This window comes from Temnothorax longispinosus, chromosome 6 (genome assembly GCF_030848805.1).
Source record: "Temnothorax longispinosus isolate EJ_2023e chromosome 6, Tlon_JGU_v1, whole genome shotgun sequence".
NCBI lineage: Eukaryota > Metazoa > Arthropoda > Insecta > Hymenoptera > Formicidae > Temnothorax > Temnothorax longispinosus.
The window spans coordinates 6762343-6788736 of NC_092363.1; the positions used below are offsets into that span (position 1 = coordinate 6762343).

Genomic DNA, 26394 nt, shown 5'->3' on the forward strand with positions numbered 1-26394 from the left:
ATTATGTTATATTATATTATGTACTGTATATTATTGTGTATATTGTAAATAACATATATTTAATTTTTATTGTATTTTTTATTGTATAATAAATTGTATAAAGGATTAGCATTAAAAATTGCACAATTAAGATTAAAGAAATTGTATTTTTGTATGCGAATATATGTATGGAGTATGGATAATAATAAAATAAAAAAAATATGAAATATAAATAAAAAGTAACACAAAAACACATAGGTACAAAAAAGAGGACCGCCGATCGGAATCGGCGGGGGTGGTGGAGGGCCTCTGCAGAACAGCCTATTTTTATAATAGGATGTTTAATAATAAGATTTACAACTAGTAAGATTTTATAAGATAAGCTGGATGTAATAAGTTCGAAAGTTTACAAATACATTTTTGGCTTAATGGCGATTTGCAGCTCTTTTCAAGATTAAATCTTCATACATGTGAAAATGTATTTCATCAAATAATTTTATTCATCTCCCATTGTAATGTGAGCTAAGAAGATTATCTATATCACGTACAATGAAATGTTACAAAGTGTGGCTCTCTCCGAAAAAAATCCGGTTTACGAACAAAAATTTTTAAATTAAATTTTATCGGTAATTAAGAATTCTAATCGACTAGACTGGCTATCATCGTCATGACAATACGACCAAAATCTATAGTCTGAAATGTCTTGACGATAATCTGACCAAAATTAATGGTCATATTGTTACAACGATGATAGCTGGTCGAGTGGGTTAGAATTCTTAATTGTCTATTAATTTTTGGCGAAGTAAATGTCTCTTATTCAAGGTATAAATTTCATCAGCCCTACAAATTCGGGGTAACGTTGCTAAAACTTTAAATAACGTTTCTTTCGAGATGATTTTCGTCACAAGCCCATACAAAGGCCTGATGGAGAAGCATTTTTTTAAAGATCGCGTATGCAGCAGCAAAGGGGGAATAAAGGATGCTGATCACGATTAACGAGATCATCGAGGTTGATGCTGAAGTATGTCAATGTCGTCGGTCTCGTATTTCCAGACGAGATTCTTTATGGGGCGACGGACTTCCTTTCCCGTTTCTGAAACGTCGACGAGACGCCGGACAAGCCGCCACCGATGTGGGAGAACCTGACTCGACGTGACGTCATCTCCGTGAGGGTTTCGCCGATCGATAAGAGGCGTCACAGCGGTTCCTAAATATGGATCGAAGATAAGGTCACTTTAAGTAATAATGACTTCTCGATCGATCTCTTCCATAATTGCGCAAGATTCTGATACACAGAACGTATTTGTTACATTTTTGTTACATTATTACACTCTAGTACGTCAATTAAGAAAATCCTATATTAAATCTACAGATTTAAATATAATAGAAATGTTATTTTTTTCTAACATATGTTTCACGGATATATATATATCCTATTTCGGTTCACATTTTCGCGCGGAGGGGGGAGGGGAGTAAAAAATCGACACGTGAGTGATTTACTCGTCGTCGTATCCTCGACATTGAATCGATCGTGAGGGGACGGCTGGCGGTCGAAGAAATCGAATTGGACAGACGAATGCCCTCGAACGAATCTGGCTTCGGATTCTATGCCCGTCTCGGATTCTGTCAGCTAATAATAGCCCCCGGTAGCACATACCGAAGAGCTACTATCTTTTCGACGTCAGTTTGCTTGTTTTCCTCTCGTCTACGTACCGGGCTATGAATAATTGTCCAATCTCTCGCCGAACGCGGTGTTTCAGCGTCGTCGAACGCGCGATGAAAAGATCTAAACGACGTACGTACGCGGATATCGCGAGCCGAGAACGCAAGAGAGAGATCTCTTTATTGAAATATTGAAATATTGAAATTTCGAGAATTTTTGTTAGAACATCAGGCATTCAATTTCATGAGAATTTTCAAATTAATGTAGAGAATCTCTAATCTCCGTGGATTTTGTCAATCATTGGGCGACTGTCAAATAAATATCATGTTATGTATCATTTTACACGTATGTATTATATATCACTTTGTGCAACTCAATATTATAAATTCAACACTATAAATTAAGTATTTTATTATTCTTCTTAATATTAATCCGTCGTGAATGGAAAATCAGCTGAAAAGTACGCTTGGCGGTGGATGCAATGCAAGGCCTTCGCAAGGCTGCGAATGCAACACGGAATTGTGTAAGACAATGCGTCGTCAAGAGAGATGAGTTGTTGGACGACGTATACGTGCATAGCGATCACCGCGTATGCTGTTCAGCTTCCGATCTAATTGCCGATCGATCATCGGGTCTATAAATTAACACGGTCGATTTTATCCAATGTCACCTCCGTGAATAAACTCACACGTAACGCGGTGACAAGTGATCGCGATTATCGCGAATAAAGAATTGTATAATTGACATTCTCTTATAAGTGTGAGTGTATTCGTCTCCCACGAGTTCCCAAGAAATCGCTGTCGTCATTCATTTCCGTAAACGTGTAATTTTACGTTACTTCTTCTATGGTTGGAAACCGGATAAATACGCGTATATTAATAAACAGAAATTAACTCCGATAAAAATCACGCAATTTTTTTTTATACATACGTATGGAGAAAATTTTATAGTAAATATTACTATGGTGTCGCACTAGCTGCGGACCATCAAGGAATTTCAAGTTAAAATACTATAATTATTGTTTTAAAAACGATTAAACAACGTAATTTTTACCATAAACATAGTAATTTAACTTAAAATTCCTCGATGGTCCGCAGATAGTGCGACACCATAGTAATATTTACTATAACATTTTCTCCGTGATATTGTAATAGCATAACTTTGTTATTCCGTGCGCGCGCGCGCACGTGTGTATTGCATTAAAACGTGTTTAAAATGCACATTTTAATGTTTCAAGCATGTTCTTTTTAAAATTATATCCAAAACCTGACATTAAAAACGCATTAAAAAAGAACTCATCGATGTTTCACTTTCTTTTTTGTAAACATCTTTACCATGTGTTCTGCTTGCTCCTCATTCTAGTTATAACGTTTGCCGTGAGGGGCGTTAGCGCACGGCGAGAATTTTTCGATTTAAATCGCGAACACCAAACGTCGCCAAGGCGTAAACACGTGGTTACGAGATTACTTGCGCTACCTCGACCATGAAGAACAACGCGAGGAATGTCAAAGCCAAAGGTGGAACGGATAAGAGCGGCGATGAAGATAAGCCACGGGAAAAGAAGTTCGACAAGAAGAAGTACCGATTACAGAAGTACAGCAATAAGTATAAAAGTATGTCTACGGAGTAATGCGACGTATAGGTTAAGTTTAACAAGCTTATTCACAACACCTGTCTGCCTTTATTTAAGTTAATCAATGGGAGGAGAGAAGGAAGAAGGCTGTGTTGCGCGGATTCTACAAGGAGCTCAGGAAGGATCAGCAGAGTTCCGCGGAAACGTCGTCAGATTTAAATCATACGTCCAAAAACGAAAATGAGACGAGGTGCGTAAAGCAGAATCGATTCAGAATCCATAATTTCAGATTTGATATTGATTGAATGTGTGTGTGTGTGTGTGTGAACAGCAACGTGGGGAAGAAGAGCTACGCTTTTTTCAAGGCTAAGCAAGAATACCGACGAAAGAAGGAAGAGGAGAAGAGGAGGAAAGAGGAAGCCGTTCGCGTAAAAGCGGAACGAGAGGAAGCTCTGAAGAACTATAGGCAGAAGAAGATGCGTCACTTTAAGGTGTTATCAAAGAAGACCAGGAAGGGACAACCTGTCATGAAAGGCAGGATAGAGATGTTGTTGGAGAAGATACAGCGAAGTACGACGTAATCAGTGGTCGCTTCTTTGTCTCTGGTTGGACTGATTTAAAAGCACCGTTTAAAGGAACAGCGGAATTATTTTCGCTTTTGTATATATATATATTCTATGTTACATAACGCGATATGTAGAAATTATTTCACTAATGACAACATTTTCTTCAAACCTCATTAAGTTTGTGCCTCCAAATTTGTCATTATTACCTATATATTTTATGTAACTGTACCATTTGTGCGAATTGGAATGTGTGGAAGACAATCTCATAGTCGCACATTCTCAAATTCTAATAAAATAGAATAATGAAAATTGAAGTAAATGGAATTGATAAAGGAGTTGTTTCATTTTTGGGCCTCAAAATGACATAATAATTTTACAAAGTAAATTGCAGTCGCAGTGCTTATATCGAATATATTTGAAAAAGTTTTTTTGCATCTGGAATGTTTCCACCGTGATAATAAACGCAATCGCGGACGATCGGAGAAAGATTTCGTTTTGCGAATTGAAGGCGAATCGATTCCTATCAACGCGGCGACCCTTTCGCTCGATCAACGGCAACCTTTTGGCATTCAATCGCGGCGCGGTGCCACGGACGAGTGGAGCCGAGAGCCGAGCCGGAGAGAAGCCGTGGGCTCGAGCCGGCGTGCCCTTTCGCGGCTCGAGGCTCGATCAATCGCGGACGGTCGCCGTCGCGCCGCGGCGTTCGAAATACGAAATTCCACGCGCCAGCGTGGATCGCGCGTGCGCGCTGGCATTTCGACGGGCGGCCGTGTCTCGCTCGTCGGACACGACGACGGGCCAGTCGGTTGCAAATGGCGACAGCCACGAAGTCTCTGGCACGGGCTCGCGACTAGTTCCACGCCTACCGTGCGCCCCGCGAGCGAGCCGTGCGCGTAACGCCAGCCCCAGCGCCCCAGATACGGTACGTAGTACGTAGCCCCCCGAACGCGAACCCCCAGCGGCACCGACCGGGGCCGCGGGGGCCCCGCCGCGAATTCCGCGCGGACTCTCGGCGCCCTTGGAGGATCCCCGGCTCCGGCGCGCGACAGCTCGCGACCACTCGCGACGAGAAGGGCACCGAGGGGTGCCCCCCCGTCTCGTACCGTCTCGTACCGTCTCCTCCTTCGAGACGGTTCCCTGCTCTGTTCCCCACTTCCTCGATCGATACGTCGACGCGATCGTCGGCCTCCCCGTCGGCCGGAATCCGACGGTCGTGTACGTGTGTTGCCCTTCCCTCCACTCCTCCCCTCTGCCAGCCGGGACGGGGTCTCGGAGTAATCGGAGTGCCGCTGTCAAGCGTCGCCGTCGGAATTCGGCGCCGGCTCCGATACTCCGATCGCTCGACGACGATCGCGATCGCAATTGGCAATTGCCCACGAGTTCGATCCGCGTTTCCTCCGACGGCCGACGGCCGACGGCTGTACATACTTTATACCTCGCGGCTCCGCTCGGCGCCACGTACGACCGCGACTCCGTTTTCCGATAGCGCCGACCGGAGCAGAGAGAGAGAAAGAAGAAAAGGTTTTTGTAAAAGATAGATCGCAAAGAGAACGGCACGTACAGACGACAATGCGTGACGATAGCGACGGCGAGCGCGGCCCGTGCGTCCCGCCGTTGCGTCACGCCGTTTTTAGCGAGCGAAACAAATACCAATTACAGTATATCTGCGTCGGAAGCGCAATCTCTAAGCCGTCTCAGATTGGAGGGGAATGAACGTCCGAGTGTCCTCACAGCTCTCGTACTCGTTTCGCAGGTAGTCTCGAGCAAGACGAGGCAAGATGCCGGCCGTCAGAGGAGATGGTATGCGTGGATTGGCGGTATTCATATCGGACATCAGGAATTGTGAGTAACGTCTTGGTAGTACAATTTTCCTTCGACGATATCTATAGGTTTTGTAATTTATTAATTGTCGCATTCTGTAATGTGTGATTATCGGCGTCGTAAACTGTTCCGCTGTTCCCGAACCAGCCGGAACTGTCGGAAGGCTGTTCTTCCTGAAAACGCGCCGTTCTTGTAGCTAATAACGTTGTTAACGGCATTTCATTCATCGGGCGATAATGTGCCATTGAAACTGAAACAGTGTGCGACGTGTTTGACACTGTGAGGAGCAGGAGAAAGGGGGCGGTGTTCTGATACAGGCCTATCTTCTTGATACAGCTTGACTCTCAATATCAATCTGCGACACATTAGCATCGTTAGCTAAAAATTTATTAAAAACGAACGTAGGTCTCCTTCTCCTTGAGATATTTACGGTGGCCGCAATTGTACGGTTTTACGCATATTTTTGCATATTTATTTATAATTGTCTTTGCGCCTCTCAGATAACAGGATTAAGCCAGTTGATAATTGCCGTTACTTTTCATATTAAATGCTTCTGCTGACGCATTATTTCACGATAAAATCCACTGATATTTACAGCAAAAATATAAATGTAAAATATGAGTGTATTGCAACGGGAAATTTTTATTATCTTAATATTTATTATCTTTTTATTTATACGACAATAAGATGTAATACGTTAATGTCGATGATTATAATTTCATGATTGTTTTGTAATTGTAAGGGATAGATACGCATACGCATGGTCTTTCCCTTTTTAAAATCTTATATTAATACAAAACTTTACTGGCGACGGAAGTTACTGTTTTGTTCTTATATTAATGTTATTAGGCAAAAGTAAAGAGGCAGAGATTAAGAGAATTAACAAGGAACTAGCAAACATTCGCAGCAAGTTTAAAGGAGACAAAACGCTCGATGGATATCAGAAAAAGAAATACGTTTGCAAGTTGCTGTTCATCTTTCTTCTCGGCCACGATATCGATTTTGGACATATGGAAGCTGTCAATCTACTTTCATCAAATAAGTATTCGGAAAAACAAATTGTAAGTACAACCGTTCGTAACAATGTAGCGGAATAATGATTATTATATGTCATCTGTCTCGTTTCAATTCTAGGGATATCTCTTCATATCGGTCCTAGTGAACACCAATAGCGATCTGATCAAGTTAATCATACAAAGTATAAAAAATGATCTCGCCTCGCGCAATCCAATTCACGTTAATCTGGCGCTGCAATGCATCGCCAATATCGGTAGCAAGGATATGGCGGAAGCCTTCGGCAATGAAATTCCAAAATTGCTCGTCTCAGGGTACGACATAATGTATTTGCTGCTGTGTATAGTCATGGTGGTAGCTTATGTCAGACTCTCGTTCAGTCTTCAAATATCCGTTTTATAGAGATACCATGGACGTCGTGAAGCAAAGTGCTGCGCTGTGTCTGCTACGGCTGTTACGGACAGCTCCCGATGTCGTACCTGGCGGTGAATGGACATCGCGTATAGTTCATCTGTTGAACGACCAACATCTGGGCGTTGTAACAGCCGCGGCGTCGCTCATAGACGCTCTCGTGAAAAGAAATCCCGACGAATACAAGGGCTGCGTTAGTCTTGCAGTTTCGAGATTAAGTAGGGTACGTTAAGCACGAATGGTTGATCGTGTTACAGTAAATTTGTTATCTGACATTTCTTCCGTGATTGTAGATTGTTACATCGAGTTATACAGACCTGCAGGATTATACATATTACTTTGTGCCAGCCCCGTGGTTATCTGTCAAGTTGCTACGTTTGCTGCAGAATTATACTCCACCAGGTACTTAATTTATATGTGGAATACAATGTACGATATATCGTACAATATGTATAATATATTTATACGTACATATTTTTGCAGCCGAAGATCCAGGTGTGAGAGGCAGATTAAACGAGTGTCTAGAAACAATATTAAACAAAGCTCAAGAACCACCAAAGTCAAAGAAGGTCCAGCACTCAAACGCGAAGAATGCTGTACTCTTTGAAGCCATTAGTTTAATTATCCACAACGATAGCGAGCCGAATCTCCTTGTACGGGCATGCAACCAGCTTGGCCAATTTTTATCGAACCGTGAGACCAATTTGCGATACTTGGCACTTGAATCCATGTGCCACTTGGCTACCTCGGAATTCTCGCACGAAGCCGTAAAGAAACACCAAGAAGTAGTAATATTATCCATGAAGATGGAAAAGGATGTTTCCGTCAGACAGCAAGCGGTAGACCTGTTATATGCCATGTGTGATAAAAGTAATGCCGAGGAGATTGTTCAGGAAATGCTAAACTATCTGGAAACAGCTGATTACTCGATTAGAGAAGAGATGGTCCTTAAAGTAGCGATTCTAGCGGAAAAATACGCGACTGACTACACCTGGTATGTCGATGTTATCCTAAACCTGATTAGGATAGCAGGCGATTACGTCTCTGAGGAAGTTTGGTATCGAGTTATACAAATCGTTATCAATCGAGATGATGTTCAGGGTTACGCTGCGAAAACTGTCTTCGAGGTAAAACATATTTTTTCCCTTTTGTTATTATTTATTACTATTAATTATTGAACGTTCTACATATATGCATTACAGGCACTGCAAGCCCCTGCTTGCCACGAAAACATGGTTAAAGTCGGTGGTTACATACTTGGAGAGTTCGGTAATCTCATAGCTGGTGACCAGCGGTCTTCTCCAGCTGTCCAGTTTCAACTACTACATTCCAAAGTAAGTACTTTTCCATTCGCGAGAAGTGTGCACTACTGAGGATATACATAAATCTATACAAATACATTACAAATCTATCTCTTGCAGTATCATTTATGCTCTCCTATGACTCGAGCATTGCTGCTTTCGACGTACATAAAGTTTGTCAATCTGTTCCCTGAAATACGAAGTCAGATACAAGATGTCTTCAGGCAGCATAGTAATCTACGTAGCGCGGACGCTGAGCTGCAACAGAGAGCATCGGAATACTTACAACTGAGCATTATCGCTTCAACTGATGTCTTGGTATGTAATTTATAACAATTGAAAAATATGAGACTCGCGTTACTGACATATTTGTTTTCGTAGGCCACCGTGTTGGAAGAAATGCCAGCGTTCCCCGAAAGAGAATCCTCTATTCTTACAGTTTTAAAGAAGAAGAAACCGGGTCGAGTACCAGAGAACGAAATTAGAGAGAGCAAGAGTCCAGCGCCGAACACTAATCATCACACTGAACCTCCCGCTGCTCCTACAACCGTGACAATTAACAATTCTTCTGCTGATCTGCTAGGATTGTCGACTCCACCTTCGTCTCAACCGTCTAGTAATACAGGCGTGTTGCTTGACGTTTTGGGAGATATTTATAACATGCCAAATAAACTTGGTGCTACCAATGGCACCCAAAATACATACAACCCGAAAAAGTAAGATATATTATACGATTAGAGATTTTTATACAATTAAAATATTGATATTTGTAATTATTTTTCCGATTGTATCTTTCAGGTTTGTTTGTAAAAATAACGGTGTCTTGTTCGAAAATGACTTGATACAAATCGGTGTAAAATCAGAGTTTAGACAAAATCTTGGACGTGTAGGTCTTTTTTACGGAAACAAGACGCAACACGCTTTACACAGTTTTCAACCACAACTATCTTGGTCAGATGAGAATCAAGCAAAATTAGCTGTACAAGTAAAATCTGTTGATCCTACATTGGAAGCTGGCGCTCAGATCCAGCAAATGATCAATGCAGAATGTATTGACGACTATAATGGTACGTTATTTTGACATTTTTGCAAATTTTTATCAATTAACATCTGAACATCTCCCATTGCATGTGATACCTCTTATTTACAGATACGCCGAGCATGATTATCTCTTTTATTTACAACAATGTGCCACAGAAGATTACGATGAAGTTACCATTAACAATTAATAAGTTCTTCGAACCAACAGAGATGAACGGAGAATCATTCTTTGCAAGATGGAAAAATCTTGGCGGGTATGTGACGTAGACGTAACGCACATGAGAGGAAGAGACGTAAGATCGATTCGAATAGTTCCACATCAATTTATCTATCGTACGTTGAATTTATTTTTCAGAGCAAATCAACAACGATCGCAAAAGATTTTCAAAGCGCAGCAACCGATGGATCTAACGCAAGTACGCACGAAATTACAAGGATTTGGGATGCAGTTGCTCGACGGCATCGACCCGAATCCTGATAACTTTGTCTGCGCCGGTATCGTTCATATGAGAGCACAGCAAGTGGGTTGCCTGTTGCGTCTTGAACCTAATAAACAAGCCCAGGTAATTCATCATGTTCTCGAAAGATTCGAAAGAAGTAATAAGCGTGATTTGCATTTTTATTTAATTGCACGTTCTTACTTTACAGATGTTTCGTTTAACGGTACGTTCGAGTAAAGAATCGATGTCGGTAGAGATCTGTGACCTGCTGGTGAACCAATTTTAAACGGCCTAGCAGGCGTAAATATTATCGAGAAATTAGCACTACGTCGTGAGACGACATATCATTATCGAGCGATGATGTCATCTCGCGTTGTTCAAAAAGATACTGATGGTTATTTGTTAAGAAATATTTGCGTTGTACCCAAGCTTACACTCATAACGCTCTAATATAAAATCTATATCTTCGTGTAGGTAGTTTCGTGTCACTATATATCATTTTATCGAAGAGGCATAAGTTTGAATCAGGATTATCGAAATCAGGTACAGAAAGAACGAGGGACGTGTACATGAACTGGCTATGACAGACAGTATTATCTCACGATTGAGGATACTAAAGTGTGGATCTGTTTTGAATGCGTCTACATCTTACATTACAACCTACAATTTAAGTGAACGAAGCAAGAATGCGATATGGAGAAAGGGAATGAAAAGCTAGAGATTTTAGTTATGGATATGTATGTACTGTAGAAGCACTCGAGCCGTCATAGAAACAAAGCAAATAAGATTTTTTTTACAGAGTCTTATAATACAAGTATCCCTCCGTACCGTTACAATTTATATAGTTTTTAAACATCAATTGAGCTTTGTTCATTAAGAGATGGAATATTTCTCTTTGCACATCATTTTATTTTATATCGTTTTGTACCTACGCGTCGTGAGTTTTGTTCATATTTATGAATTGCTTGCATCGATATTTTGCCATGAGATTGCCGCGTGATCGAGAGTAGATTTGGGCACAATGACAGTAGTTGTATAATATGAGCTGTTTAACTATAGATATCCGTATATTTAACGGAGCTGCGAAATAATTATTGTGTATAATTAATAGTTTATATTTAATTGTCTTTGTCCCGATCATGATTTTGAACAATGTCCTAGATTTTCTATCATTGATGTATAAATCCATGGCTGGTCATTTCTACGTTTGCATAGATGCGATGGGAGGTATGTCGTATTAGTAAATCATTAATTGAAATCTAAATGTTTTGCAGGTTAACTATTTGTAACTATAGAAGTACGTTTTATTATCTTCAGAGTCTTGCGTAAGATGTATATTTCAGTAGAGTGCACAACTCTGTACAGATAATATTTACTAATGTGTTGAAGTTTTGTGGAATGCGTTTTATAATGATAACAGCGGAAAGAGCAGCTCTAAATATGATTTAAATATCGCTTTACAATGATCGGTGACATGATCGTTACCGATTTTGTAAAGCTTTACACAATTGTACATATGAAATTCATTACAAATGGCTATAAAGATTTTCAGGATAGATTGCGCTAATTCGTAGCCATACAAGCTCAAATTTGTTTCTTATTCTCCAATTATTCTTTATTTTTCAGGGAAGTAAGATGTATATTTTTCATATTCATGTAGATGTAAATCCATGTCTAATGTTTCCATTATATTCCTTTTCCCTTAGATTGTATAATGTATTAGCTGTATTTTAATTATAGTATAATCCGGTCGAGAGAACACGGCGCTATCAGTTTTTACGACTTGATTTATTGCATAATGAGATTTTACTATTATTACCTTTCTCCTCTTTCTAATGTTATTTTACGATACACGATAGGATATTTTATTGTTAAGTATACGATTACAATTGCCGTTAAATCATAAGCGATGTGAAACGAAACGTGGGCGTTTTATATTTTCATTCCTCTCGTTCTCATAAAATAATTAATATTTCAGAGACAGTATACCATTTATTTTTCAATTAAATTACATGTAAATTGCTATAAAATGTAATCAACACTTTTAATAGCGGTACCAACATGTAATCGAAATTAAAATTATGATCTATATTATGATAAATTATTAGAAAGAGAAAGAGAGCGAGAGCATAACAATTGGCTGTGTTATACTATTATAGATTTTTCTCAAGTATAATTGTAATATATATGCAAAATTGGTGTAATTTGTACGTTCTGTATATTAATGACATTTTAAATCACGAACTTCTTTTAATCGTTCGATAATTAAGGTACAGATCAAAATTACATCAAAATTTGTACTCTTTTTAAAATCAGGAAAAATTACAACAAAAAGATACAAGTGTCCCAGCGTTTCACAAGTCTAAACATTCCTTCGTGGTAGTTTTCTTATCCAAGGTTTATGAAATACCGCAATACTGTGATTTTTCGCTGTTTTTTTATCCTTGAATTTTTTTCCTAAGAAATTCTTAATGGACCGAAGAGATGGAAATTTGATGGGAGCTAGATTGAAATTGTGTAGTGGTATGAAACTTCTCACTTCTGCATAAATTTTAAAGTGTAATTTAAAATTGAAAAATATATTAATATATTATTTTATTTCCAATTCCGTAAAAATTTTAAAGTGTAATTTTAAATAAAAAAATATATTGTTAATATATTATTTCTATATACATAATATACTTATATATACATAATATATATAAATTATAAAATACACTTTAAAATATCTGTGTAGTCACATGAATTTTCCTCTCTATCCAAACTATACATTAAGAATATTTTGTAACTTCTGTTGATTTCCTGCGTACGATAATCGACTTTTATTAACGAATCTCAATGTACGCGAGTTTTTATATGTCATTTTATCGAGCTTTATTCTTCCGAATTTTATACGTCTGGAAATGTTGCCAAACTGATTAACGTGGACCCTCGACCAACTATTGACCACCAGTCATGGATTTTGCGAGAGTTTGATAACATTAGTTTTAGAAAAAGACAGTCAACGATATATATGATATTTATGATAACGATATCCCTCTCATTCGTATTATTATATAGAGCCCGCGTTTATTATATAGAGATGAGAATCGTGTTGCGCTTAAATTTAAAGGGCCCACGCACGATCCAACGATTTACGTAGCAAAAGACTATTGCGCGAATCAAGTTCGTGCTATACGTAAAATTAAAAATACACACTAGAGAAATATCACACGAAATTTATGCAAATCGCTAAATCGTGCGCGGGCCGTTTCACATTCAAATGAAAGTTGCGTTAATATATATATAATATACATACCTTTATATTATAAAAAAATATACATGAATTATATATATATATATATATATATATATATATATATATATATATATATATTATTAAGAGAAATGTGTGGCGACACACAGTTGTTAGATTATCACGTGGCGATGCTCCGATCCGCTGACGATCGAAGCCGTCGACGTCAATACGATATTTGACTGCAACACGTCGCCGAATATTCGAATAATTCGAATACCCTGAATGTCCATCCGTGATTCGTTGTTACCCGTTAGAATTCTTCGGTAAGCCGAATGTTCTTAAAAGTCGCGCGAAGCAACGTGATACGAGACACCTCTCGTATAATTTATCGCGTTTCGCATTTCGCATTAGCGCCATAGAGCCTATCACCTCCTTAGGATTATATCTGCGAACGTCGGGATATTCTAATATTCGGATATTCGAGCGTGTGCAATCCTAAAAATACTCGTTTGTTCGCGAGAGAAATTAAGAAAAAAAGAAGAGTGTGTGACCGTTGCGGCGCGGGAGTGTCTACCTTCTCGCGCCGTCGTTCTGTGTCGTTGTCTCCTTTTCGATTGCGGTCTAATCGTGTACAGATTTAATGTAGAAATTTAATAGACCCACCGCGAGCAACTGCCGAGATGGTTGATGAGCGCGAAAAGAAAAAAAAAAGGCGCCGAGGGGGGCAAATCGCGACCGGATTTTCGGCCGCACGAGCCGCCTCGCTCGCGCTTACACGGACGAGCGTATTGTATGATAATATCATAGTGGATTGCGACTTTCGTCCCCTTTGTAATTAACGACGCTCATCGTATTTATTTCCTCGTGTAGCATATATGCATATGGGCGGTTGCCTCGCACGGTTTTTTGACCGGCGGTGACCTCGAAGTCGAAATTAAAGTTAACGAACGTACATTGGTCTTGATCTCCAGCTGCGATTAACTGTATTACTATGTTACTCTTCTTCGCGCAGCGAGTTTCGTAGGAGGACTTTTCGTTCTAGTTATGCACGTGGCACATCGTTCGAATACACGTATTTCTTTTTTCCTTTTACACATATTATACGTATTACGAATTTCGCCGTTTCGATTTAATATCTGTCGAATTCCGAGCTTCGGAGAATTTTGCGAAGCTCGTGAGACGCCGTAGTTTCTACATTCAATCTTTACGCGAGAACAATCTTTAGTCCCGTAGCGCGGCGTGCGTTCGTTTTCGCCCTATTCTCTCTTCCGCGAGTACCGCGCTCTAGCCGATTCCTATACGCAGAATAAATCGTGCAAGCGTTCTTTCCTGGATCACCGATTTATTTTGTATCGTTTAGCTTTGTATGTACATGTACGTTTATAAGACATTATTGATTTATATCATAAAATAATATATAAACATAAATATTATCTCTCATACAAAAATGTGCCTACTTTGTCCGACTCTTGATTCTCTTGTTTTGTTCCAATAGTTTTCTCCGTTTAACAATAAGTTCAATCTCAATCTTGTGTCACATTTTATTTAACGATCAAAATTCTTATAAGATGTGCCGAATGTTGATTCATTGTAACTTTTATAACTAGATTGCAGATTTCGGATTGCAAATACATAGTTTTTTAGAAGACAAGAAATTGAGACCAGAACAAAAATTTGTTTCATCGGAAAAGCATTCTGAAAATTGGACCGAACCGGAACTAGTTATAAAAGCACGAGCAATCGTGTAGAAGCTAGTTATTACGAAAATGCGCTTTTATATATTGAGAGCGTCTTTTTTGATAATTAATATATCTGGTATACAAAAGTTCATTATATGATAAAATATCGGAATGGTACGATAAATGAAGTAACGACGATGTTCAAGTAGCGTTTCAGCTAAGGTATATTTACAACAACGTACTCTTAAAAATACATTTTACAGTACTAAAATAAATTAATGGTATTACTATTTGATACACTTTTATAGCACTAAAATTCGCCACTGGCCGGTCCGTCTGACCTTGAAAGTATATTCTGGCGTTTAATTATTATATAGTCACGCGTCCGTTTGACAATGAGATTCGCAGATATATGAAACATTAAACATTCGAGAGACACATTGACGCATATTTGACACGAAATATTTTATCGGTCAATGGACACCATCGGTGTCAACGTAATATTAATATACTTTGCAGTCTTATTTCGCATACGTAACACTCATGAGGACTCTAACTATGTAGTAATAATGTCAAGAATTTTAGATATTGCCCTATTTACAATTGGCCCTCATCCCCTTCGCAATAGTTTCTTTTTTTTCATAACGCTTGCGGCCTCGATCTTCTATACCGTTTCGAAACGTCTTGATTTTTATTTTTATTTTTGGGAAATCATAACGGGGCTTGGCAAATATAGAATATGCGGGACGATCTTGTTGCCAAATATTATTGCGTCAGGCAACAAAACCTGGGGGGAACTTGGCAGTGACATTACGCATGTTGAAATCGTTAGTGAAAATTGCCAGACAGACTCAGTATGATATTCTAACGATGTCACAAATGTCGTGGATAATATGGTCTTCACGAATAATTTGTGTAATTTTTCTAATATTCTCGGGGGATGTGCGTGAATGTCTTATGTGCGCCGTCTTCAATGACGTGTAATGCTCGACATTTAGCCTTTTCAAGGCTAACTTCCGCTATTTTGCAATGTAAACTGTTTAAAATTTAATTAATCATTTGTTAGCAAATCAAGAGTCTTAAAATGTTTCATTATTACAGGCATTTCGTAACAAAACTCCGTAACAGTCTGCATTATGAAATATAGCGTGGCATTTGCGCTTGAAAAAAGTTAAGCGTCGAACGTTATTGAGCACAAGTCTTTGATACCGAAATCGAACCCGCTCGTAGTGCTTGACGCGGTACAGAAAAAAGACTTCCAGGTGTTCGAAGCATAGTTGAAATCGTTGTATCGAATCACAAGGGGACCAATTAAAGGCCAATTATAAATAGGGTAAGTTGAAAATTTTTTATAAACTAAATTTGGAAAGTTTTCGATACCACGATACATGAATCCAAGCTTATATTACTATTAAATAAGCACAAATATCGCAGAAAGGGGACGATGTGTACTTGATTCCGGGGGTGTCTGTTCGTAAAATAATTGTCGAAATATTTCGTACATATGTACCGGATGACGTTCACCTTCCTCTGATTTATAATTAGTCTTTAACTTAAAGTATTACGCTGCTATACACTCTAGATCAGTCGCATGTGATGTTACATATAACTAAAACGTGAGAGTAAAAAAGAAATAGGTGGGACAGAAATCTATCGACTTCTATTTTTTTGATAAAGTACTTCCAGCGTTCTCGTTTTGGAAGGAGATGAATAAAGGGGTCACGGTGACTTAACAACGTCGACATATTATCGATGATATTACTTGGCGAGATTAATCGAGGACAAACACACACATCTGCAAAACTTTCACCTCGAATTGAACTTTGTTAGCACGATCTCATTTATCGATACTGATCTGTATTTTTTCTTTGCTTGTTGCACTCGTTAATCTCACGATTAATCCCTTTGATCAAGGAAAGTTATGCGTAAAATAATAATCCAGATCCATCTTCGATGCTAAAACTAAAACGTGCATTTCGATAAATATGCACATTATATTCATCTCATGATAAATATAGTGACATAAAATGATTCTTTGGATATTAATAATATCCTCTCTTCATGCACGAATTTTTAAAGTTGGAAAGAGGTAATCAAATTTTTTATTTAATTGTATTTTATTTTCAATTTAAATCCATAGCGATTAAAGAAAAAAAAATGAAAAGTATTAAAAACCCTGATAAATATTGTTCATTCTTCTTCTGTCGGCAATATATTAGAATTTTAAACAGTGCCAATGTCTAAAGAGAATAATCAAAGCTTAGCAAAGTACACTGCAAGCTGACGTATATTCACAGAAAATATCCGTATAGACGGAATTACGTATAAATAATGCTAAAAACTGTTGATGATCGTATTTCGCAACGCAAACATCCATTATACTTTACAAATAAAGCTCGGGGATATTTATATCTGGATCGTTCGCATGATTAAAAAACGCTCATCAATCATGGATTGAAAGATTGAATTCGTAATCACGGAGACCAAAATATTTTTAGACGAAATAACGTTTGAAGACCGCATCGATTTGACGTCCGCCAATATCACACTAATTTCGAGCGAAACTGAAAAGACGTGCCGATTTTACGTGAATCCGAGTATGCTGATTAATTATACATACACGCGCACTTATAATTAATCAATGTACTTATCAGCGATAATAATCGGTATAGATGCAATAGTTGTAAATAATTTTCACGCGTAAATCATCCGCAGAACCGTGTCCCACGAGAGGATGACTGCGTGTAAAAATGTCAATGTATTCCGCGAATCTATGGTGACACTACAGATAACAGCTACCGATACATCTACCTGTGTAATACGACTTGCAATACAGATCTAAATATTAAAAATGTAACGGTCTATTCGTATTCAGGAGAAGGATTTATTTATATGCTAATATACTTAGCGACGGGTCAGAGAGTATTTTCCATCTCTTCACACCGCGTCGCCCGGCGCAAATTGGGATTCTAACGGACAAACAAATGAAAATTCCCATTTTTGAACTCGTACCACAGTCGTATGCAGTTCCACAAACAGCTTAATTCTCTTAAGCGCTAATTGACTAGCATTGAAAGATCGATCGATATCGAACGTACAATGTACATTGTTCTTCTAATCCTATTACGGATTCTGTCAAATTTTCCTTTCTTTACTTCTACATGATCCATTTATTTCTCTCTTTTTTTTTTTAATTAAAAGTTTCAAGAATTTTGCAACAATCGAGATAACTTTATACCTTCTTTTTCGTCCGATTTCATTCCGACGGGAGAATCCGTCGGGAGCGTCTTCTTTATTCGGGATTAATGTTCGGTCGGTGATTGAATCCTCCGTAGAACCTCCGATTCGGCGGCCGCCTTGTCCCTCAGGACGGCCTCCACGTCTTTCTCGAGCACCTCCTCCCTGTCGTAGATCTGGAAGCGGTAGGCCGGCTCGTTGATTAGCACGCTTTCCTCGGCGGTGCTCCGCGCGTCCTCCGGCGCGAGGAAGAATCTCGCGCGGCCCTCGCATTTGCGCCGATAGTCCGGATTGTCCGGCGCCGGGCGGTGACAGGAGTCGCAGACGGTGTCGGCGCGCGTGGTGCACGGATGGGCCTCGTAAAGACCCGGGCCGCATCTGGCGCAGTTCCAGCAGGGCTGCGTGCTGTGATGCGGGCTGTACGTGCCGGCGGGGCAACGTTCGCACACGGTGTCGCGGCCGCGAGCGCAACGGCTAATCACGCCCCAGCCTGGACCGCATCTGCTGCAGTGCGAGCCGTCCCGGTGGTGCCTGATGTGAGGCCTGCTCTCGGCCGCCTGGAAACGCAGAACGGCAGATGGTTAGTGCTCCCCGAGTCACCCGAGCGGAGGAATCCGTCGCGGGATCTTTTGGGATCGGATCCTCGAAATTATTTGAAAACTGACTTATTGAAACTCTGGTCGATCCGAAACGACTAATTGACCCCCGAATGACATTTGATAATTAAAAGTCTATGCCTGAAATTGCATTTCTGCGTGCAGTTCCTTCGAACGGTGCAAAACTGCTTCTAAGAACAATAATTCGATTGCCTCGCGAGTACATCGGATTGCAAATTATCGGTCTTGCTAATAATCGGTATTATTGAACATTGTTTTCCTACTCCTTTTAATACCGAACTGATGAAATGCAGGTTTAACCGTCGAACAACAGGTGCACCGGAGAAGGTGGCCACCTGACTTCGAGGGAACACCTTGCGCCTTTCTTCCGCCTACTTTGGGCAGATCGAGAGACGCGATATATGAGCCTCCGTACTCTCTCACGCATAAAATGCTGCTTTTAATACGTTAGGATATCCGCTACACTTTCGCCGACTAATTTTCCCGAAATAAATTGAGACCCGATCGACTGCCGATCCGTAAACTCTCTCAGTTTGAGACTTTCCAAATATTGAGTAATATTATTCAATTGATTATTAACATATATTACTAAAAGATATTTTATTTATAATCCCTCTAGTTGCCTCTTTTCACATATTAATATAATAATGGTTTATTTCATCTGAGACAAAAGGACCTCACATAAATCTAAATTTCGAATTCGTATAAAATCAACTGAAAATATCCAGTCAACTGGATTCATATTACTTTTTTTCAAAGAATACTTAAACTCCTAATCGTCGTTAAATTTTCAACATAATTTTTCTCACATAAAAGACTTTTGTCCATCGTATTTTTCGGGACGGACGTTATCGCTTGACCACAGAAGCGACAGGTAAAAACAAGTAAAACAAGAATGAGAGGCGATCCCTTTCTACGGCAGCTGTTGGCAGCTGTCTCGTGCGGCACGCGCCGACGGTCACCACGCATCACGCGAATCGTTAGCACGAAACCCTTCACCTTGCCTCTGTGCACACACCGCCGTCGCTTGTTCGCCACCGCACGTCATGTGCCTGCCATCGAGCTGCTCGCGACATGGATTATCGAGAAATAAATACTTGTATTTCCTGAAAGCAATCTTGTACCATCAACCTCGTACGGTGAACGAATACGAGATCTTGAATTTGAAAAAAAGAAAAATTAGAAATCATAAGATTTCTTCGGCTTGCAGAAATGCTTGTTATAAAATTTTTCATAATATTTTTTTATGCGAAATCATAAATCCGTAAAGTAAATTAGAATAAGCATATGCAGTACATCTAAAGGATAATTTTTAATTTTATTCTATTTGCGCTTATACTTTGACTTACATCGATGTAATCACTTTGCAGTTTTACGGTTTTGTATTAAAAGAGAATTGTTCTTAAGAGAAACAGACATTATTTTCTCAATAATTCACAATAGAGCGCTCATCATTTTATCTCGGAAGTAACATGAGTCATCGTCACATGAAAGGATGCTTGCTGTCAATTTACGATCGCGGTATACTAAGTATGGAAAGGGTTACGACCCTTCGAAGTGAATAACTACCTTATTAAGTTAGTGCATTGGATAAACCAATAAACCATTAAACGTCAAATAAATTTCCCAACAAATTAATTTTCAGAAAAAGGCGAACAAATAAGTGAGAACAAATAGAATTTTGTTCTTCGGAGTTAATTTCAAAGTTTGGCGTAATAGAATTTTAATGGAAGATTGTATTCCCTGTGTCGAAGTGAGTTAAGAACCGAGAGGAGCTGCAGTGTTGAGGTTTAATTTCAGCAGAGAGCGCGAATACTTCGGTAACGGCGTCAACAAGCAAGAAACATCGATCTTCGGTGCTTCTCTCCGAAGAATCGCTCCAAGCGGGAGGGACGTTGCATTCCTCAATGAAAATATATACCCACGAGGGCTTCGCAACAGTCGAGAAGACACGACGGTTTTACTCGGGTAAGATTTATCGATCGGGGAAAAAAGCTCGTTTGTAGAAACCGCGCGGAGCGTTCTTGTACATATACTCGGGAATCGGGACGAGTTCAACGAGTCCGTCGCTCGGAGCTTCGACGCAGCAGCCGCTCGAACAATACAGAGCGAACTGGACCAGAGAGAAAGAGAGGATTTGCGCCGCGTTGGATAAGCACCCTTTGGCAATATCCGATATTTCTTTTCGCTGGCTCTCCACCAACTACAAGCACCTTGCGAATTACTTATGCGTCGTGGAAACACGATCCTTACGGACCCTGAAGAACCCGCGGCGCGCCGGTAAACAGTATTAGACGCAAAAGAAGCGCGTCGAGGAGCTCGGTATTCTCTCGTAAACGCGAAGATATATTTTTGCGAAACAACTTTTTTAGAGGATATCGATACGCGACCGGGCAAAAGCCGGGCGGGGTCTGCTAACGATCCGTAACAACGATGACGGAAGTAACGTTGCGCTCATAGTGCAACGAGTATGAATAGAAACTTCCGGTATGACGAACGGAACGGAAGCGGTAATTGCCGGTCCCTTTTGTGTCCCACTTCTGCTTCTTTTTTCCTTTCCTTTTTTTTCCCCTCGTCAACACGTCGATACCGATAAATTTCAAACGAATAGACTGCGACGATAGATGCGACGCGACATAAAACTTTGATGACGTCCATTCGATCGTTCAGTTTTACTAAAAACTACATTTTCCCGCGCTTTATTATTAGACACTTTTGCGAAATAAATAATTGCGTTTTATTCAAGAATTTCGCTGGTCAAGCAGAGATTGAAAAATCAAATGGTCCAGAAAGAACTTTGAAAATGATTTTCGCTATTTATTTCGTGATGAGCAATAACTATAAATAAATATTACCATTGTATTATTAAATACTCCGTTTCGTCTTCAAGACCACAAAAATAATTAACGAATGAAAGAAGGAAAGAATTTTTAATGCGCGTGCACACGAGCGCTGTGAGGAAAGGGTGGCTGAAAAGACTCGCGCGTATGATTAGGGTGGCGTCGGGTGGCGAATTATTCCTGCCCGATTCACCTGAAGGAACGTGGCCCACTTCCATTTGTCACCGGAAGAGGCGGATACCCCGCGCACGAGAGAAAAAAAAATTGCAGTAATTTTGAAGCTGAATGGAGACACGTTCCAAACATTATTACAGGTAAGGCGTTTCGTGCTCGTCGCCGATGCACGTATTCCGGTACGGATTGAAATCTTTTCGATTTCTCAGCCTGCCAATACTGATTGTAAAATATTTACTAAATTTGCTTTCCCATATTTGTACAAATTCGTAAATAAGCGGGAAATATTAATTAATTGGAGGAGAAAAAAATAAAACAATTATTACATTTAATCACATTTAAATGTAACACATTTAATACGAGAAATTCGTGTATTCGAGAACCGATGGTACAATGTTCCTATTACCATTCATAGTCCTTTGATACATTTGATCCTTCGATACATTCTGATGTTATTTCCGTTTTCAACGTGCTCGAACAAACCGCAAAGTCCCGATATATTTAGAGGAGGGCACCGCCAAAATTGCAACAGGCAAGTAACCTGCGGAGTCACGCCAGACTGGGTTCCCCTCTTTCCCCTTTCTATGGATATGCGTGTATTACACGTGTGTGCGGGTGTGCGTGAGACTTCTGAGCGCGCCAGCCGGTTCTACTTCCCGGAGGAAGACAACTGGGTTACCCCGAGGGTGAACCCACAGCCGCAGCTGCCTTCGAGAACCGCGATAATTATCTTCGGTCGCTACGCACCCCATTGTTCCATGAACACTCCGCCCTCCGCGTATCCCATAAATCGGAGGAGGGCACGCACCTGGACGGGGAGGGAGATGAAAGCATATTCTTGCAACTATTTCGACGTCGCGAATAAGTTGCGTCAGACATTCTCGACGACGTGCCAGGCGTTCGAGACAAAAGCGGAGCAAACTCGACTCGTTTTCGCGAAGAATTTTCAACGCCACGCCGAACACGGAACATCGCGTAAAACGTCAGAATTGATAAGAAATCGCAGCAACTGCGATTAATTTAACAATATTCATCGTTAAGTACTTGTGATACAAAGTAGCGTACGTATCGCGTAATTGCGCTAACGAGGAGGCAGAAATTATCGAATGAAAAGTCGAGAGCGCAGGAAAACGAGAGAAAAACGGGCGATAATTGAATAGCGCCGGTTACGCTCGTTAAAATTTTATATCCGGCGAACGAGCGTCTTTATTGAGAGAATGAGAGATATAAGAGGATATCGCGACAATTGCATCATTGCTAAGGGAACCGTGTTCCTCGAGTTCTCTTACGATGCTAATGAGGCCCGGTACCTTTCGAGGCTCCATCAGTCGCACGCATAAGATCTACCTCTTCAGCCGGTTCTACGTGTGCTCTGTAGCGAGTCTCGAGGCGCCGTTCGTCAAACAGATCCTTCCACGTCGACAACTCACAATGACACAATGAAAATACGTGAAGGAGTTCATGCCCTTCCTGGCGCAATGCTGCGCCAACAATTGAACATTTCGCGTCCCTTTCCCTCTCTTTCTCCCCTTTGCATCTCTCGTCTCGCGACTCGAGTGCACCGTATTCTTCTCTAAAGCTACGTGGGTGCGTTACAAAGTACCGTTTCGCAAATAATTTCCTTCTGTCATCCGCCCGTCAGGTCACCACGCCGCGCCGATACCGTAATCTACCGATATGCGCGAATCGCACGAGATAATTGCACATGATTGCGTTAGCACAGAGTAATAATACCTTTTCCTCGCGTCTGCGACAATAGCTTTGTATGCAACTCTCTGACTCTCTTTCTCTCTCTCTCTCTCTCTCTCTGTCTCTCTTTCCCTCTGTCCGTTTGACGCACATCATTACGAACAACGAACGTTCCCCATGCCTACGCGGAGGCGTATAGGAACGCGAAGGAATCAGGGGCCGAGGAGAGCATCGCGAAAATCGCGCTTCGAGCGGAACCGCCGACTCCGGGTTCCCATGCCTTGCTAATGAGCCTCATAAAGCACGGCGTACCCCAGTGAACCGAATAACCCGCTGACACACGCGTAATGTGTGAGTGTGGCGGTACGTGCGCGTCCGAGCCTCCACACGCACATGATCGCAGATAACACCCGCGCAATCGTACATTTTGCGCTCAACTTTTCGCACACTCTTACCAACATGCACGCGAATCTGCGATCTAATGCGTCGCAAAATATATAACGAGACGTATTTAGCTACACGATGAAAATTTGATGAATTCTGACCGTTTTCTGTAACCGTTGATCGATCCAAGGTTTCTCGATATAGCCGAACTTTTCTCGCTTTCTCTCCTTCAACGATATATTTATAGTTTGAAGAAAAAAATATCGATATGTAGTCATTCTAAAGTTACAATTAATTATAATTCTATTAGCATTCTAAAAATTCTGCGATCTAATGCGTCACAAAATGTATAATGAGGCATATTTGAGCTACACAATGAAAATTTCGCGACGATTCTGACCGTTTTCAGTAACCGTTAATCGATCCGAGGTTTCTCGAGATAGGTAGCTTCTCCCACTTTCTTTTCCTCGGCGATATATTTATAGTTTAGAAAAGAAAATATCGATATGTAGTTATTCTAAAGTTACGATTAATTATAATTATATTACTATTCTAAAAACAGCTACTATAACATACACAGTTTTTATTATTTATGTTAAATTCTATAACCAATAACAGATAATTATAATTCTGAAGAAATATGAAAAATAATAGACTTTAATTTGTACACAAAGTGTCTAAAATAAGTTAACTAAAACATTCTTATTTCTTTCAATAAAATTTATGAAGGTTAACCATAAAAGAAGAAATATTAGGCATTTACGTGCGATTTCTGACTTCCACACGAATCATATTTTGTTCAGATAAATATCGCGCAGATAAATATCCGAGCAGTTTTGATATTTCCGGTTAAACTCTCGCGCAAGGCAAACCCCTTCATTTTTCTTTACCATCCTTTTATCCGCGTCCCACTGTTGCGAGGTCGTGCTTTACGGATGTGAGAATTGATTTTATCCGTCAGTGATATTTTAACCAGGCGAATCACGTAGTAATAATTATCGTGAAACCTATCGAAATTTCTCTGCTTTCGCACGACGATTGCTACCTCGGCCGTTCTTCCTCATCCTGCATTCGCGACGTATCCAGCCGGTAATTAGTCCGATGTCTCGTTTAACAGGGCTCTCGCATTTCTCGCAACACTCGAAATTACGCTACGCCCGAGATCGTGCGACGCGGAGATTTCACGGAATTTCAAAGCAAAGGTAGAAGGAAAAGAATACCGTCAATCGTTCCCTTTTTAACGGCGATGGTTCTCATTCAATTGTCTTCAAAGCGATTCAAATGTTATTAAAAAATGTGTATCGTTCCTGGCGGATTACGGCGATGCAATTGAATTTTACATCGCGCGATTTGGTAAGTATTCTGTCCTACGTTTTGATAAGAAACACGGAACAAAATACTTATCGAACGGGTGCAATCTTCTTTCAAACAAGTAATTCAAGTAAATCGTAATGAGTTATGATTTATTTCTATATTTAAATAAATCCATTTAGGCACTACTTTCTTGAACATTTTTTCAGATTAAGTGCGTGGACATGTTCAATCGCCGTACGAAAAGAATTTGCGTATACATACCTTAATGAATACCGCTAGCGTGTACGCGAGGACAATTGTCAGCATCACGCATCGATTGCGGATTAGCTTTCTGCGATTATCCATTATATTGTCTCCCGAGTTCTATTCTTCGTGCTTCGATCTTGCCACTTCAATCGGAATCACTTCTTTCTTTCCTCGAGAATTACGTTACATTCATAACTTCTTCTTCTGCGTCGAGGTACTCAAAACGAGGACAATTATTCCGCGATCTCTGATGTTTTGCTTCAGAGATGGAAAGCGGAATAATTTGCGACGTTTGAATTGACAAACGCAGACGGAATCAATTTTAATCGGCACTCGAAGATGAAATATTTCCGCGCGATCGAGGAGTAAAATTCGTTCAGGTGACCGTCGCTGTGTTACCTCGATGGAGGTTCAACGTGAATTGAAAGGAGCTGCATCGGTGCAGCTGTTACTGTTGAACACGCGCCCGGTCACGTGGCCCCTCTCGTGTCCCTTTCCGCCTTTATAGGAAGTTCTTCTCCCGATCGCGCGAATTTTCGTCGTAGACCATTGCATGGACAGACTACCGGGTGCACAATTGTAGCACTAAAGCTCTGTCACATTTACGTGAGTTCTTTTACAAAAGACGCTCTCTCTCTGAAAATTTCAGCTAGTGATCGAAGATCAAACAGTGTTCTCGCTCGTACGTGCGATCGAATTCGGTGACCGAATTGCATCTTCTTTGATCGGCTGATGTCTGATCTTTAACTTAATTTTACTAAAGCTAAATATTTTATAAAATAATTCATGTAGTGTGTTATACATATATTTATTTACGAATAAAGATATATGCAGCCAATTATTATGCCGGTAAGATTTTCATGATGCTTAATCTAACATTTTTGCAAATGTAAGAAAGCATGTTCAGGAAAATCACGCGATAGGGCGTTTTAAAATAAAATTGACAGTTGTTGTTAAATATTAATATTTAACATTACACATATAAATAAAATTTTGATTTAACAACTAAACTATGCAAACAAATGAAAAAAAGCTTATCTCTCGAAAATGATACTTTCGATTCCGAGAATCAGCATTTACCTCGGTTGTAATTATCTTGCATTTATTTTACCAACAGCTGAGCATTTGTGTGATACATTGCACAGTTGGGCATTTACGTGTATAAAA

General features: G+C 40.0%; 4 protein-coding genes across 5 annotated transcripts in view; 3 read left to right on the top strand and 1 right to left on the bottom strand.

Moving 5' to 3' along the window:
• The first annotated feature begins 3054 nt into the window (after positions 1 to 3054).
• Positions 3055 to 4114, top strand: LOC139815148 (uncharacterized). The gene is made up of 3 exons (XM_071781819.1): positions 3055 to 3255; positions 3333 to 3465; positions 3547 to 4114. Exons 1-3 carry the CDS (start codon positions 3126 to 3128, stop codon positions 3794 to 3796), a joined length of 513 nt encoding a protein of 170 aa, XP_071637920.1. The 5' UTR covers positions 3055 to 3125; the 3' UTR covers positions 3797 to 4114.
• Positions 4115 to 4550: 436 nt separating this feature from the next.
• Positions 4551 to 14495, top strand: Ap-2alpha (adaptor protein complex 2, subunit alpha). The gene is made up of 14 exons (XM_071781809.1): positions 4551 to 4703; positions 5535 to 5623; positions 6452 to 6663; positions 6737 to 6930; positions 7019 to 7250; positions 7321 to 7429; positions 7511 to 8154; positions 8230 to 8361; positions 8449 to 8646; positions 8710 to 9044; positions 9127 to 9395; positions 9479 to 9623; positions 9725 to 9932; positions 10018 to 14495. The coding sequence occupies exons 2-14, from the start codon at positions 5560 to 5562 to the stop codon at positions 10093 to 10095; spliced, it is 2820 nt and encodes a 939-aa protein (XP_071637910.1). The 5' UTR covers positions 4551 to 4703; positions 5535 to 5559; the 3' UTR covers positions 10096 to 14495.
• A 148-nt stretch (positions 14496 to 14643) lies between these two features.
• The window catches only part of LOC139815144 (uncharacterized), a 52388-nt gene continuing 40637 nt past the window's right edge, over positions 14644 to 26394 (top strand). Inside the window, exon 1 of the mRNA XM_071781814.1 lies at positions 14644 to 16059. The gene's annotated coding sequence lies outside the window, so the exon portion shown is untranslated. The remainder of the gene's footprint in view (positions 16060 to 26394) is intronic.
• LOC139815147 (uncharacterized) lies at positions 14927 to 25850 on the bottom strand. Of its 2 annotated transcripts, XR_011732675.1 has the most exons (3): positions 25243 to 25850; positions 17965 to 18520; positions 14927 to 17695 (listed from the first exon to the last, which is right to left on the bottom strand). XR_011732675.1 is itself a non-coding variant. In XM_071781818.1 (2 exons), exons 1-2 carry the CDS (start codon positions 25324 to 25326, stop codon positions 18029 to 18031), a joined length of 576 nt encoding a protein of 191 aa, XP_071637919.1. In that variant the 5' UTR covers positions 25327 to 25849; the 3' UTR covers positions 14927 to 18028. The 2 variants fall into 2 exon arrangements, 1 of the variants encoding a protein (XP_071637919.1); XM_071781818.1 differs by having other exon boundaries at positions 14927 to 18520; positions 25243 to 25849.

Excerpts from the sequence above, each read along its gene's own strand:
- LOC139815148 (XM_071781819.1), top strand. The coding sequence starts at position 3,126 with ATGAAGAACAACGCGAGGAATGTCAAAGCCAAAGGTGGAACGGATAAG. Across the intron at positions 3,256-3,332 it reads GTACAGCAATAAGTATAAAA|TTAATCAATGGGAGGAGAGA; the intron begins GTATGTCTACGG and ends CCTTTATTTAAG. Across the intron at positions 3,466-3,546 it reads AAAAACGAAAATGAGACGAG|CAACGTGGGGAAGAAGAGCT; the intron begins GTGCGTAAAGCA and ends GTGTGTGAACAG.
- Ap-2alpha (XM_071781809.1), top strand. The coding sequence starts at position 5,560 with ATGCCGGCCGTCAGAGGAGATGGTATGCGTGGATTGGCGGTATTCATA. Across the intron at positions 9,045-9,126 it reads AATACATACAACCCGAAAAA|GTTTGTTTGTAAAAATAACG; the intron begins GTAAGATATATT and ends TGTATCTTTCAG. Across the intron at positions 9,396-9,478 it reads ATGTATTGACGACTATAATG|ATACGCCGAGCATGATTATC; the intron begins GTACGTTATTTT and ends TCTTATTTACAG.
- LOC139815147 (XM_071781818.1), bottom strand. The coding sequence starts at position 25,326 with ATGGATAATCGCAGAAAGCTAATCCGCAATCGATGCGTGATGCTGACA. Across the intron at positions 18,521-25,242 it reads CGCTAGCGGTATTCATTAAG|GCGGCCGAGAGCAGGCCTCA; the intron begins GTATGTATACGC and ends CTGCGTTTCCAG.